This window comes from Dipodomys merriami, unplaced genomic scaffold (assembly GCF_024711535.1).
Source record: "Dipodomys merriami isolate MVZ:Mamm:240054 unplaced genomic scaffold, mDipMer1.0.p SCAF_44, whole genome shotgun sequence".
Taxonomy (NCBI): Eukaryota; Metazoa; Chordata; class Mammalia; order Rodentia; family Heteromyidae; genus Dipodomys; species Dipodomys merriami.
This window is the reverse complement of record NW_027206002.1, coordinates 4,539,768-4,562,136: the sequence shown is the minus strand read 5'-3', so window position 1 is coordinate 4,562,136 and position 22,369 is coordinate 4,539,768. Positions and strand designations below refer to the sequence as shown.

The following is a 22,369-nucleotide window of genomic DNA, read 5'->3' as shown; positions in this document are numbered from 1 at the left end:
TCAGCCATTCCAGAGCCAACCAAACCTTCCAGTTTCCTTTAGTTGCCATCTGAGAGGGAAGGCCTGAGGTGACTTTCTTTTGTGGAGAAGATCAAGAGTTATGTGGCACATATCCCTTTTATCTTCTAGATCCAAATAAATGAAGTAAAGGAACACTTTCTGCTATTGTTGGATAAAATGCAGAGGCCATCTGATCTGATGTGCAGTGTAAATATTTCCTTATGGACACTGTGCAGGTGATCTATCCTTTGCTGCAATCAGGGGGTGAGGGAGGGATATTGAAGTCACCTACTATTGCTTTATTATAATCTCTTTCCTTTCAGATCCGTTAATATTTGGTGCTGATATAAGAGATATACTGCAAGGAAAAATAGGAATCTGTTCATCCCTCCCCCAAAGAATCTTTATGGCTTGCCGTATGTATAAAAAGGCAGGCTAAAGGACCCATTTGAAATAACATTTCCTCAAATAATTTCAATTTTAAATAATCTATATTCCAATTAGGAATTTTTTTCTGGTCCTGCAGCTTGAACTCAGTGCCTCAATATTGTCCCTGAGCTTCTTTTGATCAAGGCAAGCACTCTACCACTTGAGCCACAGTCTGGCTTTTTGAGTAATTTATGGAGATAAGAGTCTCACAGACTTTCCTGCCTGGATTGGCTTTGAACCACAATCCTCAAATCTCAGCCTCCTCAGTAGCTAGGATTACAGGCATGAGCCACAGGTGCCTGGCTACCAATTAGGAACATTTTGAGATAGTATATCCTCAACCTAATGTTACGTTATATTCAATGTTTATGCCATTTGGTGTGATATTTCAATCAATGGTACATAACATGCAATGATCTAATTTAGATAACTAATCCATCCATCACCTCAAAAATCTATCATTTCTTTATGTTGTGAACACTCAAAATTCTCTTTACTAGCAATTTGGAAGTATTCAATTGAATGTTTTCAACCATCTAAACTAATTGTGCTATAAAAAAAAATCAAAACTCATTCCTCTTCTCTTTTTTGCTTCCCTGTATCATTAACCATCGCTCTATTCCCTCCCATATATTTTTCTTGTTAAAATTCAAATGGTAATGGAATAGATATGTATTAACTTCCCACATACAATAATACATAATATATTTTATAATTAAGTAAAAATGACTTTAATGATTTTAGAGATGAAGAACGTGAGTGTGCACAACCAAAATCCTACAAATCTTTTAGAAAAATACCAATAAAATGAAAACAAATACACAAGTAGATAATTCAGGAAGAAAATGAATGTGTTTATTGACTAAATCTTTTGCTGTGCAGAAACTTTTTAGCTTGATACAATCCAATTTGTCAATTCTTTCCTCTATTTTCTGGGTCTCTGGAGTTCTGTTCAGAATGTTCCTGCCTATTCCAGTAGGTTCTAATGTTTTCCCTATTCTTCCCCATAGTAGTTTTAAGGTTTCAGGTCCTATATTCATTTTGAATTGATATTAGAACAAGATGAGAGACAGGTTCAGTCTTTCGAATATGGATTTAAAAAATGAAGATGGTAAGTTTTTTGCTCTGTGGGATCTTTTTTCATAGCATAACTATACAAACTCAGAGAATCACACACTACATGTTTACATTGTATCTATATATGTTACATTGCCATAAGGTTGATTTTTAAAATACAGACTGTGGCCTCAATATGATACGTAGAAGATGAAATTTAAAGTTTCTTGTGATTCCAAAGATAAGAAAAAATACAGATACATGAAAGCTTACACAAATCTTAATTGGTATGGTTAGAAGGATGAGTTCAGGTGTGGACAAGTTTAAAATTGTAAGTAACTGTGGGGGATAGTGAGGGCACTTTACAAAGACTTCAAAGAAGCAGTGCGGCCATGATTAGAAGCTGGTACAGAGAAGGCCTATGAACCCAGGTTAAGGCCTTCAAAAAGTTGCCTCCTCAGTTTCCAGGCTTTCCTTCCAATGTGCCTCTTAGTGTTGCACATTCCAATGCCCAGTATATAGGGAGATAAAGTGCAAAAGGAGGGGAGGGATGGTTGGGTGAAACTGTAAACTCCGTTAAATGTGATTCAGCACTGAAGGAAGATATTTAGGGTGTAATGAATATGTAGGCTTCAAGTAAGACATGTAATTTTGTCTGACTGATGAAGGGCTCAGATGATGGGGTGAAATAGGGAAGTAGGAGAAACCCCAAGCTGTAGAGGTGTATTGCCAAGTAAGGAGGTCTGTTCTGAGGACACTGAAGAGATCACTACTGTTTGGGAAGAGCATGGGGAATAGAGAGAGTAGAGGATTTCAAGTGGATGTTGGAGAGCCCAGAAGTTTATTATAATTGCCATATTAGTACTGGGAAGTCTCCAAGGTCATACTTGGTAAACAATTCTCCTTCTACTGCTTAAGGGAAGCCTTTCCAAAGCTCCCAGGGTAGAATTGGTGTACATAATATTAGGGTCAGGAAATAGTTTGATAATTGCAACTCAGCCTGATACATCAGCTTCTTTCTGATCTCAGATGGTTAGGGATACAGGGGTTCTATGAGGATGCTCCTCTCATGGAGGGTTGAGGCGCAGCCTTCTCTGCTGCTAAAGCAGCGGAACAATATGCCCTCCTGACTTCTCAAGGACTGAGACCCCTGATCTTAGCCTTGACAAATCACAACTGAAGAGAGTCCCTAAATGCCACCAGTCTGCAATAGGCTTCATGTCGACCTTGAAGCCAGTAGAATCGAGAGAAGTAAAACCAGCAGTTTTTCTTTCTTTGAACTCCAGGTGAGTGCCACCTGGGTGAGCCACAGTTAAATTCCAGGACACAAGAAATATTCTGCTTGGTGATTAGTACTAGACTCTGTTGTAGGGGTCCCCAGTTTGGGGACAGAGAAATACATGTTAAGTTCACCCAAAATCTTATTTTGTCATCCAATAAGAATTTTTTTATTCTCTATTTTCTATTCACTCTCTACCTGCTTGAACACACCATGCCAAAAATCATTCATGCCTGCACACCTTCCTCCCCAATTGCAAACACTTAAGAAAATACATGTTTTTATTGTTTTTTGTTTTTTGGGTCCAGTCATGGGGCCTGAACTCTGAGCCTGAGGGCTGTCCCTCAGCTCTTCAGCTCAAGGCTAGCGCTCTACCAATTGAGCCACAGCGCCGTTTCTGGCTTTTTTCGTTTTGCTTATGTGGTGCTGAGGAATCGAACCCAGGGCCTCAGGCATGTAAGGCAAGCGTTCTACCACTGAGCCACCTTTCCAGCCCCAAGAAAATATGTTTTTTTTTTAAAAAATGAAAACCATGATGGTTGACTTAAAATCATTAAGCCCATTTTAAATCTCAAATTCTATGATGCTCTGCTCTAAAATGACAATCAACAACAGATATCACAGCCAAGAGGCACAGAATGGAAGCATGGGCAGTGCTGTAGAAATGAAAGGTAGGTTCATTTTCAACATAGTGTCTTGTACATCTCATTGTTACAATGGGTAAGCCTGTATCCTTATTTCAGCATTTTGTTACTTTCCTTCAATGAGATGTACAAGACACTATGTTGAAAACAAACTTCACAACTTGGGGGTGGGGAGGGATTGGGGAGCTGGAAGGGAAGGGATGGTAGGGGATAAACAAAAGAGATAAATATGCTCAGTAGGAAATGTACTAATTACCTTACTCACGTAACTGTAACCCCTTTGTTCACTATTTTTACAATTTTTAAAAAAAGAAATAAAAGGTAGGGATTTTCTTTTTCTCTTGTTTTGTTTTTGAGTAGTAGATATCAGATGAGAAGTTATATCACACAGAGACAACATTCTGTATGCAGTTACATATGAAACAGTTCATTAATGCAGCCTTTGAATGTCCACTAAGCTAATTGCAAGCAATATTGGAATTTTGGTCTTCTGCTAGTAAGTTTAGGTGGTTTTTTACTGGGTATTTTATAGTCTTGTAGATCACTCTAAAGACTTATGGGATATTGTGTGGTTTTTCCTGTGAAAGGAATCAAGCTCACATTGGAGTGTGACTGAGCCTGCAAAAGAGCACATGGTGGTGATTAGTAGAAGACACTTTGGTGTCTACTTAGTTCCAATAGGGAGAGTCTCCCAAGTTCTAATAAGAGGGACACATTTTGGCATGATAGGAAGAAGTGAAAACATTCAAACAAGATTATGTGGTAGAACAATGAAGGTGACTCCAGAAAGAATTTGTGTATACTCCTTCCTTTGCTTAAATACCTTTGCATGGATTTAATTCTGTGGCTTGAATGTGGTTGTATGGTAGCCTGATGATACAGTAAATTAGCCGATTGAGCTGATGTCATACTACGTGCTGTTGTGCAAATTTGAAGATGATTTATTATCAAGAAATGTAATCCAGGCACCCAGTGGCTCATGCCTGTTATCCCAGCTACTTAGAAGGCTAAGATTTTGAGGATTCTGAGAAGCCCTTTCTCAATGATGAGCTAGACATGGTGGCACATGCCCGTTATTCTACCTGCCAGGAAGCTTAATATAAGTGGACTGCACATAGGTACACTCTTTGATTCCAACTGAAAAATAACTAGCAAAAGTCAATACTGGAGGTGTGGCTCAGTGCAACCGAAAAAGATGTTATAATAAACTATAGTATGATATACTATTGTTACATTATATTACTATATAGTAACTCCTTATATAACTATGATATAAACTATTATTTTAAAGAGTATCATAAAGATTACACATATATGCAAAACAGATTAGAACAACACACACTGATCTTTGTAATGCAGAAATCAAGGCAAAAGTCAAAATAATTAGGAGTGGGGATTACCTTTTAAAATGTAGTTAAGATTATTAAAGCAAAGGTGATCAGGACTGAGTGGAATAATTTAATAATCTAATAAAAATCTTTCACTTAATACAGAAACATCTTTGCAATATGTCAAAAGGCCATCTTAGAACTTTTCCTGTCCTTTTTCTTATATGTATATGTTTATTGTTAGGCTTTTAAGGTAGATGTTAATTTTAGAATAATAATCATAGTAACCATTTATTCTTTGCTCTACACATGCATAGCCTCTTGATTATCAAAATCCTTCACCACAATGATGCATTTGTTGTAGCTGATGAACCGACATGGAGATATCATTTTCATGTGCTTTTGGGGTCATATGTAGAAAAATACATCTTTGCCAAGATCAATGTAAAAATCAATTGAATAATACCCACTAGTCACTTTATAGTTCCAGGTGTTACAAACAAAACATTAACAAAACATTGACATTTGTGTATAGAGTGAGATAAGGGTACTTTTGATCCTTCTGTATGTGGATCTAGGTCCTCAAGACGAATAATGAGTGTCAAATTCAGAAAGGAAGAAGTAGAATTATTTCTATTTATAAATTAAATGATTACACACTCACACATACACATACAGAGAGAGATGATTCTAAAGATTAGAAGGCAAAAATTGAAAAATGTGAATTTATATGAAAAGCTATGGATTTATAAATTATAATTGTTTATTCATTATAAATCTGTAAACGATAAATTAATTCAGTGCAGTTGCAAGATATAAAAATCACATAAAACACTTGAAACAATAATCAAATACCAGGGGAAGACTGTTATCACGCCTAATTCAGAGTTCAGTATACTAGAGAAGAACAAAATTAAATATAAAAGACTCAACAGAATACAATGACAAAATACGAACTAGAGCCCATCCTCATGGAGTACTTAGGAAACAATACAAATAAAGTTTTAATTCGCATTCTTCATAGGAGGCATTGAATTGCTTTCTGTTATTTGTGCAGGTAAAAGGCTATGGGAAGACATAACACTACTTTGGATGATGGCTTTCTTTTGGTGGGCTTCTCAGACTGGCCTCAACTGCAACTTCTCTTGTTTATCTTCATTTCCATTTTCTATTCCTTAACTCTCTTTGGTAACACCAGCATCATCATCCTCTCCCGAGTGGACCTTCGGCTGCACACACCCATGTACTTCTTCCTCTCCCACCTCTCCTTCCTGGATCTCTGCTACACCACCAGCACCGTGCCCCAGCTTCTCATCAACCTCCATGGACTGGACAGGACCATCAGCTATGGAGGGTGTGTGGCCCAGCTCTTCATTGTTCTCACGCTGGGTGGAACTGAGTGTGTGCTCCTGGTGGTGATGGCCTTTGACCGCTATGCTGCTGTGTGTCGTCCACTTCACTACATGACCATTATGAGCCCCCGGCTCTGCCAGGTGTTGGCTATCGCTTCCTGGGTAGGAGGGCTTGTAAACTCTCTGATTCAGACAGGCCTCATGGCCAGGCCTCTTTGTGGGCATCGACTGAATCACTTCTTCTGTGAAATGCCTGTGCTCTTGAAATTAGCTTGTGAGGACACAGGAGAAATAGAAGCCAAGATGTTTGTGGCTCGAGCCTTAATCTTGGTGTTTCCTGCAGCTCTGATTCTAGGCTCCTATGCAAACATTGCTAGGGCAGTGCTGAAGGTCCAGTCAATGGCTGGGCGTAGAAAGGCTTTTGGAACCTGTGGGTCCCACCTCCTGGTAGTTTCTCTCTTTTTTGGCTCAGCCATCTATACCTACCTCCAGCCCATCCACAAGTATTCTGAGAATGAGGGAAAGTTTGTTGCCCTTTTTTATACTATAATCACCCCTATGCTCAATCCTCTGATTTATACCTTGAGGAACAAGGATGTGAAGGAGGCTCTGTGGAAGGTACTGGGGATTGGTAGAGACTCAGAGTAGGAGGCCAAAGGAGGGCCAGTACAATGTTGTTGTTGTTGTTGTTATTCTGCTCATACCCTGAAATACATCCTGCTCCTTGATGGTCCTAGAAAACAACCCTCAATAGACCTCTGGGCTGTGATGCCTTTACTTTTTGCAAAGGTACTTTTAGGAATCTCTTGAGATGCTTTGTATTTTACTGTCCAAGATCTTTGTACAGTTTAATTTCCATCACAATGTTACAGAAGAAAGCACTTAGGAAGAGGGGAAGGCCGTGTATCTGGTCACATTTGGAATGTAGTGATGGGACGTAAGTGTTTCTGGGTCTGAAATTAATTTATCTCCCATCAATGAACCCCCGTATGGAGATAAAGTACAGGAAGTGACCTCACTGCCAGCTTTCTAATTAATTGTGATGCTGGCCACATCCCTTCACCTCTCAGGGTGTGTTTCTAAGTTCTCTGACTAGTGTTACACTTTATCCTTCCAGTTGGTGCCTTCACTGAGTGCAAAAATAAGATCACAGTCAGCGGCACTTCATGGCACAGGTGGTTTTACATAGTTTGTTGTTTGCCTACTTTACAAAAGGTAAATCATTAGGGTAGCACTGGATAAAGGAGGCAGCAAACTCTCACCAGCTATAACAAAGGTCTTGAACATGCTGCTTGGTGTCATGGAGAATACAAGAAAAAAATGGAAAAGACATGGGGCTGGGCCTGTAGCTCAGGGGTAGGATGCTTGCCTAGCATACACTAAGGCTCTTGGTTCAATTCCCAGCACTGAAAAAACAAAAACTAAGAATGGAAATAGAATGAGCCAAGAAGGAGTAAGGTATGAAAGAAGAAAAAAACACAAATGAGACAGTTAAGAGAGAAAAGTTCCTGCAGTGAACAGTCATGGAAAATTCCAAGTGAGGAGATGGTGGACTATTCAAATTCTGCCACTATCATTTCTCTTCATTCATTATAGTCCCATAACAAAGTGCACATGTCCCTGAAAATAAGCTTTTGCAGTTTTAGTAAGTTTCATTTTGAGCAACTCATCTTTAATAGTGATTACATAAGTAATCATTATATAATCTTGCATTATTTTATGTAAACAATTTCCATGAGCCTTACAATATAACTGGAAGAGTTTTGTTATAGTCCCTGCTTGTTCATTATTGAAGTATGTTTCAGTGCATTGGAGTTCACATAGCAAATACAGAATGAAGCTGAGATGCTTTGTGCAACCCTAAAGCCAACCCTTACTTCTGTTTCACATTTGCCAGGTCCCTTTGTCTGAGAATGCATTCTGTGGGAATACATATCCCTTGGATCCCTTTCGACTTCTCATTCATGGTAGTGGCTAATTGGTCAGCTGAGATCATGAGTTCTCTTAACCACTCCGTTGCCAGTGAGCGATCCCAGCTTTCCTTAGCTGTATCTGACTTATTCAGACAACTATAGAAGGTTGGTCCAATACACATTAATCAGTAAAGCTAATACAGAATAAAGGTAAACAGAATTAAGGATGGAATCACATAATAATCTCAAAAAAAGCATTTGACAGAATTCAACATCCTTTTGTAACAAAAGCTCTGAAGAAATTCTAAATAGAACATATCTCAACATAATGAAGGCTACCTATGACAAATGAATAGCCAAAATGCTATTAAACAGGGAAAAAGTGAAACCATTGCCTTTGCAGGGAAGAATGAGGCAAGATTGGTCCACTCTCATCACTCATCCAATACAACACTTGAATTCTTAGCCAGAGAAATAGAGTGAGAGAAAGAAATAAAAGGGAATAAAATAGGATGATACGATCTGATACTGAAAACACCCTAAATACTCTACCAACCTCTTAGATCTAATAAATACATTCACAAAATTGCACTATAAAAATCAACAAAAAGAAATATAGAAAATACTTTTTTGTAATCCAACAGACTAAGAAAGATCATCAGGAAATAATCCCATTCACAATTCAAAAGTTGAAAAGTACCTAAAAATAACCTTACCTACACAAGTGAAAGACCTCTACAATGAAAGCTATAAAACACTAAGAAACATTTTGAAGAAGGCACCAGAAGATGGGAAGACCTTCCATGGTTTTAAATCGACCAACTATTGTGAACAGAGCTACGCAACAGATAGCAATCTACAGAGTCAGTGTGGTTCCTATTAAAAACCTAATGTCATTCTTTACAAAAAAGAAAATTAATCATAAAATTCATGTGAAGGCATAAAAATCCAAATAACCAGAGCAATCCTGTGCAAAAATAACAATACAGAAGTACTACGATACCTGACTTTAAATTATACTACAGAGCTATACTAACGAATAGAACCCAGAAATAAACCCACACAAGCATAGTCATCTGATTTTAGACAAAAGTGACAAAAAAAACATGCATTTGAGAAAAGACAGTTTCTTTAATAAAGATTCTTGGAATACTGGATAGTCACATATCCAGGTCTGAAAGACCCTGTACAAAAAACTATTCAAAATGAAGCAAAGATTTTAACGTTAAGATCTAAAACTTTGAAACAACTAAGGAAAACATAGGGTAGACCCTAGAGGGTATACAAAATTGTGAACAGGACTCTAGTAGTTCATAGAATAAGAACAAAACTTGATAAATAGGGTGGCGTCAAATAGAAACAACTGCACAGCAAAGGAAGTAATGAGGAGACGCCTACAGAATGATAAAAAAAAAAAAAAGTCTTTGCAAGCTATTCCTGTGACTAATCTCTAAAAATACACAAAGACTTCAAAAAGAAGTCTGATGTGTTGGTTTATACCTGTAATTCTAATTACTCAGAGGCTGAGATTGGGGAGATTACTATTTTAGGCCAGCCTGGGGGAACATAAAAGTTTACAAGACTCTACTTCAACAGAAAAGGCTAAGCATGCTGGCGCAGGCCTGTAATTCAAGCCACAACAGAGGCACAGGTAGGAGGATCACAGGCTAAGGCCAGCTATGGACAGAGAAGGAGTGTTCTGAGGACACTGAAAAGATCTTTGGTTGGGAAGAGAATGGAGAGTAGTGAGACGTGAGGACTGTCAGGCAGATCTTGCAGGGCATGTCAGGTGATTAAAATTTCCACACTGGGACCCAGAGGTCTCCAAGGCCACCCTTGGTAAATAACTCTCTTTCCATGGCTTTAGGGAGGCCTTATCGATGCCCACTGGGCAAGGCTGGTGTATTTAGCCACAGTGTTAGGACATGTTTAGCTGATGCAGTAGTTCACCCGTAGGGTCAGGAGGTGGCCTGATAATCTCCTAGCTTCTTCCTCATCTCAGGTGGTTAGGGATAGCGAGGTTCTGTGAGGAGGATGTTCCTCTCATGGAGGTTTTGTGGCTCGGCCATCTCTGATGCTGAGGGGGACAGTGCACTGTGATGGCGTCTCGAGCACCTTGTGAGCTCTTCCCACTGCAGGGGAAATCACAACTAAGCAGTCTTTCATCTAGACCTCACTAATGGCACCGGTCTCCAGTGGGCCTCATTTCCCTCAAAGCCAATAGGTTTGAGGGAGGTGAGAGCGGCAATTTTCTGTCCTTGAATTCCAGGTAAGTGGTGACTAGGTGGGACACTCTGACTTGATGGTTGTAATCAAGAGAACAAGAAGCAGACCCCTGTGGAATTAGTACTGCGTTCTGCTGTGTGTGAGGGTCTAGTTTGAGGGCAGAGCAAACATACTTTGGTACTGATAATGACTTTGTTCTCTATCAACTATCCATCTTCCCTCTGCCTACTCTACACACAGCAGATCAAAAATTACTCTCTTTAAGACATGTAAACCCCCATAAGCATTGACTTAAACCATGTTGATGATTTTCAAAATCATTCCAAAACTCAAATCCTATGATGCCAAGGCTGTGAAATGCAAAAATTAACTGCAGACAACAGAGGCAGAAAACAGAATACACGCATGCTCAAGGTTATTGAGATGAATCAAGAAAATTTTCTTAGAAGAGTCACAAACACTAGGGTCACAGACAAAACAAGCAACTTAATTCTATAAACTGTAAATGAAGCCGACTACTAATTTGGATTTTGTTTTGTCTTCTGCTAGAAAACTGGGGTGAGTTTATGTTGGGCGTTTGAAAGAAGAGGCTTGTAGATCATAAAGACTTTACAATCTAGCTGATATTGTGGAATGAATGGGGTCTAAATCACAGAGCGGTAAAAGAGTAGGTATTGATAGCGTGAATAGAAGAATACTTTGCTATCTAGTTAGGTCATTAATGAGATTAATCTCCCATACTGCCGGAGTGCTATACCTGCAGGCATAATGGGAAGACGTGAAGCTAGATTCAACTTGAGAATTCATGTTTGAACAATAAGCACAATTAGAAGAGACTTTGTGATATCTCTTCCTTTGCAAAACAGAAGATAAGGTTGTCTGGATTAAATGTGGTTCTACTGCAATCTGATAATATCATTAAATTAGAATGAAAGATGTTAGTGTTATAGGTCATTTAAGAGACTTCTAATCAAGAAATGTATTATTTATAAAGATTATTTATAGACACAAACACAGAGTTGAACACAGAGAATCACTAATATTTGCATTGAAGAAACCAATGCACACTTATTACAGACTTAGGAGATACCAGGGGCATAAAGAAGTAATCAGTGTCTAAAACATCATCTTAGAAAAGTAAGGAGGATCAGGGCAGGGTGGGATGAGTAGAAACATTTAACACAATCTTTCACCTACTACAGGAACATTTTTACAGTATCCTGAAAGGTCAGTGTGTGAATTAATAGGCATCATTGGTGTTATGCAAAAAGTGTCTTCTATTTCAGACTGTCTATTTTTAGATCCTCCTATTCTTATTTTCAAGCTTTCTTCTTATGGAGCTACAATTCTCCCCCTTGTAAATGTCACTAGTTGGTCTGTGTATGTATGGCTTTCAGAGACCAACAAAGACAATTCATCCCTGCTTCCATAGGAGATATTTTAAAACATGGACATAAACTATCACAGCTGTCTTTAATTATGTTCTAGCTGAATTAGAAACACCGGTTTCTCACTCAGGATGCTTATAGATGCTGCATTGGTTTTATAGTCATTTGGTTCTATATATTTAGTCAATTTTCTAACCAGAAGCTACAGCCAGGAACTTGTATAGAATACTAAAAGTATAATCCTATGCAAGCAGGGCAATTTACTGATCAGATTTTAGCCATGAGACATTACACTTCTCTGAACTATATAAAGGCTGGATCAAAGACTCCAACATAGTTATCTACATATAGTGAAAATATGGAGCTGAGGGACGGAGTGGGAAAAGACTAGATGGAAAAGAAATGAAGCAGGGGATTCATAAACCGAGTTTGCATTTTGGCATCCTATAGAGGGAATGGATGTATCAGGGAGACACTGGGAGAAAATGATTTTTAGGTTCCATTAATAGATTCCAAAGGTCAAGGTTCTTTTATCATTTTTGCCTAACCTGGTGTATTTTGTTAAATTCGGTGCTCAACTAGACACTGTTGACTTGTGTTTAGACTTTATTCAGTATGCCTTTAGGACATCTATGCCTCTTAGTTTCTTGGTAACTGGCTCTGAAGTCTACAAGTTTGGTCTATTCCCTTCTATATGATTTCGAATGAGGTTTGGAAACTGCGTCCCATTTTCCCCACTCAGAGTCATCTTTTCTTAGGCACTTTGGTCATGGTTGCTTTTGTTTCATTAAATTCAAATTCTTTTTTTTTTTTTTTGGTCAGTCATGGGCCTTGAACTCTGGGCCTGGGTGCTGTCCCTCAGTTCTTCAGCTCAAGGCTGGCACTCTACCACTTGAGCCACAGCACCGGTTTTCTGAGTGGTTTATTGGAGATAAAAGTCTCACAGACTTTTCCTGCCCAGGTTGGCTTTGCACTGTGATTCTCAGAGTAGTTAGGATTACAGGTGTGAGCCACCGGTGCCTGGCTATCAAATTCAAATTCTTATGGATTGTTTTAACATATATCACCTAATCATGATTTGAAGTTTTTGCTCAATTACATGATAGTGCTTCTTCTGGTGCTATGATACAAGTTAGTGATGAGATACAGAGCAGGGACACTAAATAGACATTGTGCCACCAACTGAGAAACACCACGGATTTGTCTGTTCTCTCCTCTTGCTCAGGAAACATGTATCTCTGGGATATTTATGCACACCAGGAATGGCACCAATGTGGGGGAGCATATACAACAAATGTTATATATACTCACAGTGGAATATTACTCGCTGATTAGAAAGAATGATAGTGTACCATTTGTAAGGAAATGGAAAGAGCTGGAAAGAATTATATTAAGTGAAGCAAGCCAGTCCCAGAGAAACAAAGGTTGCATGGTTTCTTTCATTAGTGATAGCCAGAATATGCCTCTAAGTCAATAAGTAAACATGCTGGGTGGCATGTAAGCAGTCCTGATTGAATTATAATTGGTGCTATGGAGAGCTCAAATAGTACATTTATTTAGGAAGATTAAGTCAAACCCAACAAAATGAGCACCAGGAACTTGCAGGGAGGGAAGGACAAAGGGAGAGCAGTAGACAATGAAGGTAGTGGGGGAAGAGAATACAGTCAAGAATTCATTGTTTATATCACAAAATGAGAAATGTAAAGGAAATGGTGGGTGGAAGGGGAATGAGATCACTGAAGGGGTGTCAGAAATCAAGATACACAGTATTCATATACTATTTTGTTAAATGACACCTCCCCTGTAAAACTACTTAGAAGATTTTTTAAAAAGAGCTTAGGAAAAGAATGTCCAAAGTAGAAAAAGAAACAACTCTTCCTGGGAGGGAAAATAAGGGATGGATTTACCAATTGGAGAACTAGAAGAAAATATAGAGCATTATAATTTATTAAAATAAATATATTTATCACATTTTTTTTCTGAAGATGGATCTTCACTACTATGAGTTTGGTGACATCTGACAGCTGATCATGAGCAGGACTTTCAGGACTGGGGCACTATCTATATGCACTGAAGGAAGTAAATGAGTACCCAGAGGTCAAAGTTGAGATCACATTTCATTTAGTCCTGGGTCCTAATTTACTAATTGGACCATCAAAAAGAACAAAAGAAAGCAATACAGAATACCAAATGCTGTACTTTATACTTTAATTTTTGTTGTTGTTGATGGTGGTGGTTGTGGGGCTTGAACTCTGGGCCTCGGTGCTGTCTTTCAGCTCTTCAGCTCAAGGAGAGCGCTCTACCACTTGAGCCACAGTGCCACTTCCAGTTTTCTGGTGGTTTACTGGAGATAAGAGTTTCACGGCCTTTCCTGCCCGGGCTGGCTTTGAACTGCGATCCTCAGATCTCAGCCTCCTGAGTAGCTAGGATTACAGGCGTGAGCCACCGGCACCCAGCTGATTTTTTTTTTAAGTTTCCACATCTGTTGGGGTGCTCATTCATATAAATACTGGAAGGAAGGCATCACTTTGGCTCTACTTTCACTGAAGAGAACATCAGAACCACATGACTGAGTCATCTAGCTAAAATAAAGAAAAAGGCAGCAGGTCTAGGTGTTAAGGAAAGGTTCCATCACTGCTGATCCAATGAGCAAAATAAAGAACAAAAGGCTCTACAAAACTGAAATGAATAAAAAAAATGGAAAGTAAAACTTGCATTCTGGACTGTTGAGGGGATATTGTAAAACTAGAAATTAATTCGTGTTCTTTCTAGGGGGTAATTGAATTGTCCTCTGCTTTTCGTACAGGTGAAAGACGATGGGAAGGTGCAACATCACTTTGGGACAGAGCTTAATTTTGGTGGGCTTCTCAGACTGGCCTCAATTGGAACTTCTCTTTTTTATCTTCATTTTGATTTTCTACTCCCTGACTGTCTTTGGCAACACCACCATCATCGTCCTTTCCCGACTAGACCCTCGACTGCGCACGCCCATGTACTTCTTCCTCTCCCAACTCGCCTTCCTGGACCTCTGCTTCACCACCAGCACCGTGCCCCAGCTTCTGGTGAATCTTTCTGGACTTGACCGGACCATCAGCTACGGACGGTGCGTGGCCCAGCTCTCCATTGTCCTCACGCTGGGTGGAACTGAGTGTGTGCTTCTGGTGGTGATGGCCTTCGACCGCTATGCCGCTGTGTGCCATCCACTCCACTACATGACCATTATGCACCCCTGACTCTGCCAGGCTTTGGCTGCTGTTTCCTGGGTGGGAGGCCTGGTGAACTCTCTGGTTCAGACAGGTCTTCTGATGGCCATGCCTCTCTGTAGCCATTGTCCAAATCACTTCTTCTGTGAGATGCCTGTTCTCATGAAGTTGGCTTGTGAGGATACAAGAGGAACAGAGTCATATATGTTTGTTGCTGGTGCTGTAATCTTGGTCTTTCCTGTATCACTGATTCTAGGTTCCTATGCACACATTGCCAGGGCTGTGCTGAAGGTCAAGTCAATGGCTGGACGCAGAAAGGCTTTTGGTACTTGTGGATCTCACCTCCTAGTGGTTTGTCTGTTTTATGGCTCAGCCATCTACACATACCTCCAACCCAAGGGCAGTTATTCCGAGAGTGAGGGGAAGTTTGTGGCTCTTTTTTATACCATAATCACCCCCATGCTCAACCCTTTGATTTATACTCTGAGGAACAAGGATGTGAAAGGGGCTCTGTGGATAGTATTAGGAAGAAAGTTGAGTTAGGTGCTGAAATACGAGAACATCTCTGAAAGAAAAATAGGATTCTGTAAACTGATTAAGTATAATGATGAAAAGAGAAGATTGCAAAATGTTTTAAAAAAAAGCAAGTCGAAATTTTGGCTTTTCCTTTGAGATACTTATATCATATTTTGTAATTTGTAGTGAACACATGTAATTGTATTTATTGTAAAGGAGAGTGAGGTTCTGTGAATTGTTAGGTGTGCTTTTTTTGATAAATCTAAAGACCAAATAATACCAGAAAAAAACAATCAAAGATTTATTACATTTGAATATACATTGAGATCTTTACAAAAGAGTGAATTCCATATGAAAATAGCATGGCAATGTGTTTTTCTACTTTTTATGGAAAGAACAATACATTTGCAAGGAAATGGTAGGACAAATAGATCTATGGCCTAGGATAGTAAATTAAAGGGATATCAAAACAGACATAAAAGCTAGCGTGGTAGTCTTCCTAAAGACAGAATTTGTTCTGTGTGGATATCTGACAGGATGAGGATCAACATAGGGAAAGGTAAGGAATTACACACAGTAAACTCACTAGAGCAAGTAAGAAGGTATGTTCATGGAATACCAAGTACATCACTTTGGTTAACACCGCCTAAAGGGAATAGCAAATAGAGGCATGGAAAGCTGATTTTGGAGAGCCAATCAGTAACTTATAATTGCCACATGATGGCTCTCTGGGGTCTCTAAGGACATACTTGGTAAACAACTATCCTTACATTGCTTTAGGGAAGAATTATCAATGCCCATATGCAAAATTGGTGTGCTCAGTCTTAGGGTCAGGAGGTGTTTTAATGATGCAGCAGCTCAGACTTAGGGACAGATAGAGAGAGGTCTGATAATAAACTAGCTGATGATAAGTTGACCAGGGCAAGCTACAGAAGAAGATCCATGAGGAGGATGTTCCCAACCCCAACAGTATGAGCTTCAGACATCTCTGCAGGTAATGCCACATGCTATCATAACTTCTCACGGACAGAGCAAGACCTCAATCGAATATAAATGTGTCTTCTGCAGACATCTATAAATATCACTGGTCTCCTATTGGCCTCCTATTTCCTTTGAAGCAACTAGAATTGACAGAGTTAAAAGAGGCAGTTTTCTTTCTTTGAATTCCAGGTGAGTATTGACTGAGTCACTCTGGCTCCACAGTTAAGATCTAGACAAGAAATATTCTGGCATGAAATTTCCATTGGGGTCCCTTGTATTGAGGCCCCAGTGAGTAACGGTGAGTTCATACAAAACACGTTTATCACAGACTCCAACTCTGTATCACTTCTCCACCCACTCTCTACTCCACACACCACACCTCAAAAAACATCTCTCTCCAAGTTCATAAACGTAGGAAAACAAGTCATTTGGATGTAAACCATGAAAGCTGACTTAAAATCATTTTGAAGCTCCTTCCAAACTCAAATCCTATGATGCCAAGACCACAATAAACAAAGTAAACTGTAGGCATCAGAGCCAGACACAGAAGAGGGGCATGGTCAGATCTGTGGAAATATATCAATAAACTTTTTTTTGAGGAATACGCAATAGAAGGGAACCCAGAAGGAGATGTTATGTGTGACCAGTTAGTGAAAACAAGCTATTTGTATTCATAAACTCATTTACTGATAATTAAAAAAAAAAAACTAAAAAAAACAAGCAGTTATTTTGAATGTCGGCCAAGCTGACTAAAATCAGTCTCTGATTATTTGCTCTTGTACTGGAGATTGTGCTCAGTCATTAAATAGAAGAGGTTTGCAGATTACCCCCAAATATTTGTGGGATCTGACTGAAGTGAAGGTGGTGAGTCTGAGTGAGTCTGTAGAAGAGCAGGTGGTGATGGAGACAGGTAGAAGGATGCTTTGGTACCTAATTAAGTTCAACAGGTAGATTAATCTCCTTAGCAGTAATAAAGGAGCTATACCTGTATGTATAACTGGAGGAAATGAAATTCAATTCAACTTGAGAATATACAGAGGAACAATGGTATAAGGAAGGAAGCTGTGTATGCTCTTCTTATGCCCAGCTAGACTATTAAATTCTATTATTAGAACATGGCTACATTGTAGACTGACAATATCATTAAATCAGTGGATATAGTACTACATGCTATTGGAAAAATAGTAAAACATGATTTCTGATCAACAAGTATATATTTATGAAGATAATGCACCCACACCTAGACAGAAGTATGGTTAAAAAAGCTATAAACACAATCAATGATCTTTATAATGTAGAAAACTAAATAAACCAAATAGGTAAATGTCAAAATACTGTCTGTACCAAGCAACAAGGTGGCGGCTGTTTATTGTGTGTGCTCCTTAGACAGCCTTCCATGCTTGCCACCATGCACTAGACCAATGCTTAAGCCAGTGTGACCACAGCCAAAGCCTACCTGAGTTATAAGAAGAACTAGGAATGTACGGGATCTACCTATACATGCTTCCTGTGGACAGTAAGCCATAGTTGCTCCTTAAGAATGGAAGTGTTTCCCTTGGAGGTTTGCTATGATTCAGACCCTTGCTGGGAAGAATGAAGAAAAGCTGTGTGAGGTATTGTAAAGGTGTCATAAGCACAGCAGTGTGTTGCTGACGAAGGGCGCAGAGCAAGGAACACAAGGGAGCTGTATGGAAGTGTCTGCGCTGAACTCAGCTGTACTGAGCTGTAGTGAAGTGGTCGCTCACATCCCTTCCAGGTCGGGTTTAAAGCCAATGTTCAGCTGGGCCTGGGTGGTTCTGTGGATCAAACCATTAGCACTCGTACCCTGGGGACATTAGAAGGCCGGACACTTGGCAACACGAGGCACTCACCATTTGTCACACAGATGTTTAATTCCTGCATAGTGTCATAATGACGCTTTTTCTTGCAGGGCTAGAAAAAAAAAATAAAAACTTCAACCAAGCGGCTACCGGGTCTTAAGACTCTGTCTTTGTAGAATGTTCATCAAGTGCAAAATCTATTGGATTGTTTTCTACCATAAATCACATAATGTATTTTGGTTTGGTTGCGATAATTAGGGGCTGCAATCAGATGGGTGAAAGCTTCCTTTGTGTAGAACCAAGGTGATCCACTACAATATTTTGCTTCCCTACCAAAAAATTGTATTTTGGGAAATCAGTTTCCACATTATAACCCTGGTGTTTTAGTCTCATTAGTGTGAGGAGGGCAGTACATTATCTCTGCTTTCAAACAAGGAAGCATATACATCCAAAGAACTGAGTGGCCTGTATAATATCATGAAACAAATAGACAGAAGGTCTTCAAGCAGGGTTCAGTCATAAGCTATACTACTCTCAATCTAGTAATCTAATCATCTAAACGTTCCACTAAGGGGTATTTAGGAGATTAATACAATGTAAGATTTGTAAATCTCATCCTCCATAGGAGGTATTGAATTGTCTTGTTACTCCTGCAGGTGAAAGGTCATGGGAAGACTCAACACCAGTTTAGATAATGGCTTCATTTTGGTGGCCTTCTCAGATTGGCCTCAACTGGAATTTCTCTTTTTTGTCTTCATTTCCATTTTTTACTCCCTAACTCTCTTTGGCAACACCACCATCATCATTCTCTCTCGAGCAGACCTTCGGCTGCGCACGCCCATGTACTTCTTCCTCTCCCATCTCTCCTTCCTGGATCTCTGCTACACCACCAGCACTGTGCCCCAGCTGCTGGTGAATCTTTCTGGACTTGACAAGACCATCAGCTATGGACGGTGTATAGCCCAGCTTATCATATTTCTCTCCCTGGGTGGAACTGAGTGCATGCTGCTGGTGGTGATGGCCTTTGACCGCTACGCTGCTGTGTGCCGTCCGCTCCACTACGCGACCATCATGCACCCTGTCCTCTGCCAGACACTGGCTGCTGTTTCCTGGGTGGGGGGCATCGTGAACTCTCTGATTCAGACCAGCCTCATGATGGCCATGCCTCTCTGTGGCCATCGCCTGAATCACTTTATCTGTGAGCTGCCTGTTCTCCTGAAGCTGGCTTGTGAGGACACAGGAGGAATAGAGGCCAAGATGTTTGTGGCTCGAGTCATAATGATTGCCATGCCTGCAGCCTTAATTCTAGGCTCCTATGCACACATTGCCCGGGCAATGGTGAAGGTCAAGTCAACAGCTGGACGGAAAAAGGCTTTTGGGACTTGTGGGTCCCATCTTGTGGTGGTGTCTCTTTTTTATGGTTCAGCCATGTACATATACTTACAGCCCAAGGAGAGTTATTCTGAGAGTGAGGGGAAGTTTGTTGCCCTTTTTTATACTATAATTACTCCCATGCTCAATCCTCTGATTTATACTCTGAGAAACAAGGATGTGAAGGGGGCTCTGTGGAAGGTGCTAAGGAGAGGCAAAGCTGTGGGGTAGGAGGAGGAAGGAAGATCAGTAAATTTTCTGTCATGGCTCTTAACCTGGAGTCCATCCTATTCTGCAGCTCTGTGAGTCACTTGAAAACAACCCTTGATAGACCTCAGGATTTTGATGCCTTCCTCTTTTGACAACTGGATGTGAAGATCTCTAAAAATGCTTTCTAGTTCAGTGTTTATTGTTCAGGACAAAGTCAGATCTGACTTATACTACAACTCGTGAAGAAGTGATGTATTTAAGGAGAAAGAACAAATGAGAGTAACACAAGTAAAAAATGAGACAGAGAAATCCCGGCAGGGAAAAGGCTTGGGAAACCCAAGTAGCCCCAAGCCAAACTGGGGAGATAGTTGAGTCTTCACACTCCACCATCATCATTTGTTTTTGGAGGGTCTGAGTTCAGAGACTCATGCTTGCTAGGCAAGCACTCCACCATTTGAGCCAAGCCTACAGCCCTTTTCGCTTTAGTTTATTTCTTAAATACGATCTTGCTTTTGTCCAGAGCTAAGCAAAATGTTCCTGATTTCATCTTCCCATAACTTGGATAATGGATAATGCACCAACACATGGAGGACAGTTTCAGACACAGGATCTCACTAATGTTTTTGCTCAGGCTGATGTCAAACCATCTTTCCCATCTCTCATATTATATAGCTGGGATTACAGGTAAGTACCACCAAATCTGGTCCACTGTCACTTCTTTCTATGTACATGAATGATGGCTTCAAATAGAAGCAGAATCAATATGACCCAGCAATCCTTATAATACTATAATCCTATTACACTCAAAGGAAATATAATCAGTGCGTAAAGAGACAGCAGCATTTGAGTGTTTCTAAAAGCCTTTCCACCTATGTAAGATCAAAAAACTAACCTAAATGTCCATCAGTAAGTGAATAAAGATGTTTATAGTGTGTCACTATTAGATACAATCTTTTGTACATGACTGGTTAGATCTTGTTGGTCTAAATAATTATTTAAACATAATATACCCTCATGTCTACTCCGTGTGGATGACCTGTCACTTGCTGAAAATGGCATACTGAATTGCCCACAGTTACTGTAGCATAATGTATCTCATTAATATTTTATGTATTTATTTAGGTGCTTATTAATATTTTGTGAATATACTGAGGTGCTGATATAAGAGATTATACACACAGAAAACACAGGCCTCTGTCTTATACTAACAGGTCAAAATTATACAAGGCATAAAAGGAACATTATAAAACTTTCAAAAGCGCAGACGAGAGTTCTACAGTGTTATCTTGAAGACACATTGTCACATTTTATAATTTGTAATTGTACATATCACAAAAGATGGAGAAATTCTCAGCACCAAACCTTAGCTCTGTGTGAACCCTTTGGTGGAGCTTATTAACCTAATTAACATATAGCAGAGGTAAGAGAAAAGCATCCAGGTTTTATTATGTTTAGATATACTTGGGGACTCTATAAGATTTCCAGAGAAAATCTATAAGGCAAGATTTTTTTTTCTAATTTTTAGATAAAGGAAAATAAACTTCTAAAAACTGACAGGGCAAAGGGGCTTCTGCATTAGCAAAGTAAATTCTGGAATACCAGAAAGGAAAATACAAGGAAGGTTTGAATCTAGTGCAAGGTAAGAGTTTCACAGGTTTCTCATGCTGCTGTTAACTGGGAATGTGAGGGAAAGCTCTGCACCAGGTGGCACAGCACAGTCCAGGGAGCACCAGGGGCTAGCGCTGGCAACACTGACCAGAAAGAAATTTCCCAGTGACTAAGAGGGAGAGGGAGAGTCCCACAGGACATGCTCTTGCTTGTATCTTAATAAAAACCCTTGTTCAAACTTCGTCCTGCATGATGACTTCCACGGGACTTTTTAAATGAATACGATTCATGTGCACCATTTGCTCACGCTAGTGTTCTAAAAAGCTATGTGTGTGATCTTTATGTATAAATTGCACTATAATAGATTTTTAAAGGAAAGGATTATGAGTTCAAGATAATAATATTTTCTTACCTTCTGAGTCCCAAGGTAAGAAAAATGATGGATAATACATTGAATCTCATAGGAGAATAAATAGGGCCATTTAGAGGAATTAACAGAGGTGGGCAAGAGTCAGAAATTGTAAGTGATTCTTTTTTTGGTGGAGGGGAGTTCCGGTCGTGGGGCCTGAACTCTGGGCCTGGGCGCTGTCCCTCAGCTCTTCAGCTCAAGGCTAGCACTCAACATATGGGGCTGGGAAGGTGGCTCAGTGGTAGAGTGCTTGCCTTGCATGCATGAGGCCCTGGGTTGGATTCCTCAATACCACATAAGCAAAAAGAAAAAAAGCCAGAAGTGGCGCTGTTGCTCAAGTGGTAGAGTGCTAGCCTTGAGCTGAAGAGCTGAGGCACAGCGCCCAGGCCCAGGGTTCAGGTCCCATGACTGGACCCCCCAAAAAAATTAAAAAAAAAAAGAAAAATAGCATTAGAAAATGGCATGTTGGAGAAGAGTCTGGCATTTGTCAATAAAGGAGTTAAGTGTTACTAACCTCCAAAGCCTCAGATAATTAAAGAAAAAAGTAAACTTTCAGAAAGGTGCTTACAACAAAGCACTATTAGTAGCAGGACTATTAACAGTATTTTACAGTGACTTAAAAATGTTTAACTATTG

At 39.7% G+C, this 22,369-nt stretch overlaps 2 protein-coding genes, 1 long non-coding RNA gene and 1 pseudogene across 6 annotated transcripts in view; 3 read left to right on the top strand and 1 right to left on the bottom strand.

Annotated features, from left to right (window-relative positions):
- LOC138808067 (uncharacterized) overlaps positions 1–22,369 on the bottom strand; it is a 148,637-nt gene that overhangs the window by 79,723 nt on the left and 46,545 nt on the right. The window contains exon 3 of one of the 4 annotated variants that reach the window (XR_011366377.1): positions 18,187–18,247. The exons of the other annotated variants lie outside the window; for them this stretch is intronic. This is a non-coding gene — a long non-coding RNA (uncharacterized lncRNA). The remainder of the gene's footprint in view (positions 1–18,186; positions 18,248–22,369) is intronic. 4 annotated transcript variants of the gene reach the window in all.
- Positions 5,804–6,736, top strand: LOC138808058 (olfactory receptor 2Y1-like). The gene has a single exon (XM_069994019.1). The coding sequence runs from the start codon at positions 5,804–5,806 to the stop codon at positions 6,734–6,736; it is 933 nt and encodes a 310-aa protein (XP_069850120.1).
- On the top strand, positions 14,432–15,361 carry LOC138808057 (olfactory receptor 2Y1B-like; annotated as a pseudogene).
- On the top strand, positions 18,802–20,325 carry LOC138808056 (olfactory receptor 2Y1B-like). Its single transcript, XM_069994017.1, has 2 exons — positions 18,802–19,603; positions 20,237–20,325. Exons 1-2 carry the CDS (start codon positions 18,802–18,804, stop codon positions 20,287–20,289), a joined length of 855 nt encoding a protein of 284 aa, XP_069850118.1. The 3' UTR covers positions 20,290–20,325.

Bases quoted from the DNA above. Each gene is read 5' to 3' on its own strand.
- LOC138808058 (XM_069994019.1), top strand. From the start codon at position 5,804: ATGGGAAGACATAACACTACTTTGGATGATGGCTTTCTTTTGGTGGGC.
- LOC138808056 (XM_069994017.1), top strand. From the start codon at position 18,802: ATGGGAAGACTCAACACCAGTTTAGATAATGGCTTCATTTTGGTGGCC. The intron at 19,604-20,236 runs GTGAGGGGAAGT...GCTTTTGTCCAG, and splicing joins CAAGGAGAGTTATTCTGAGA to AGCTAAGCAAAATGTTCCTG.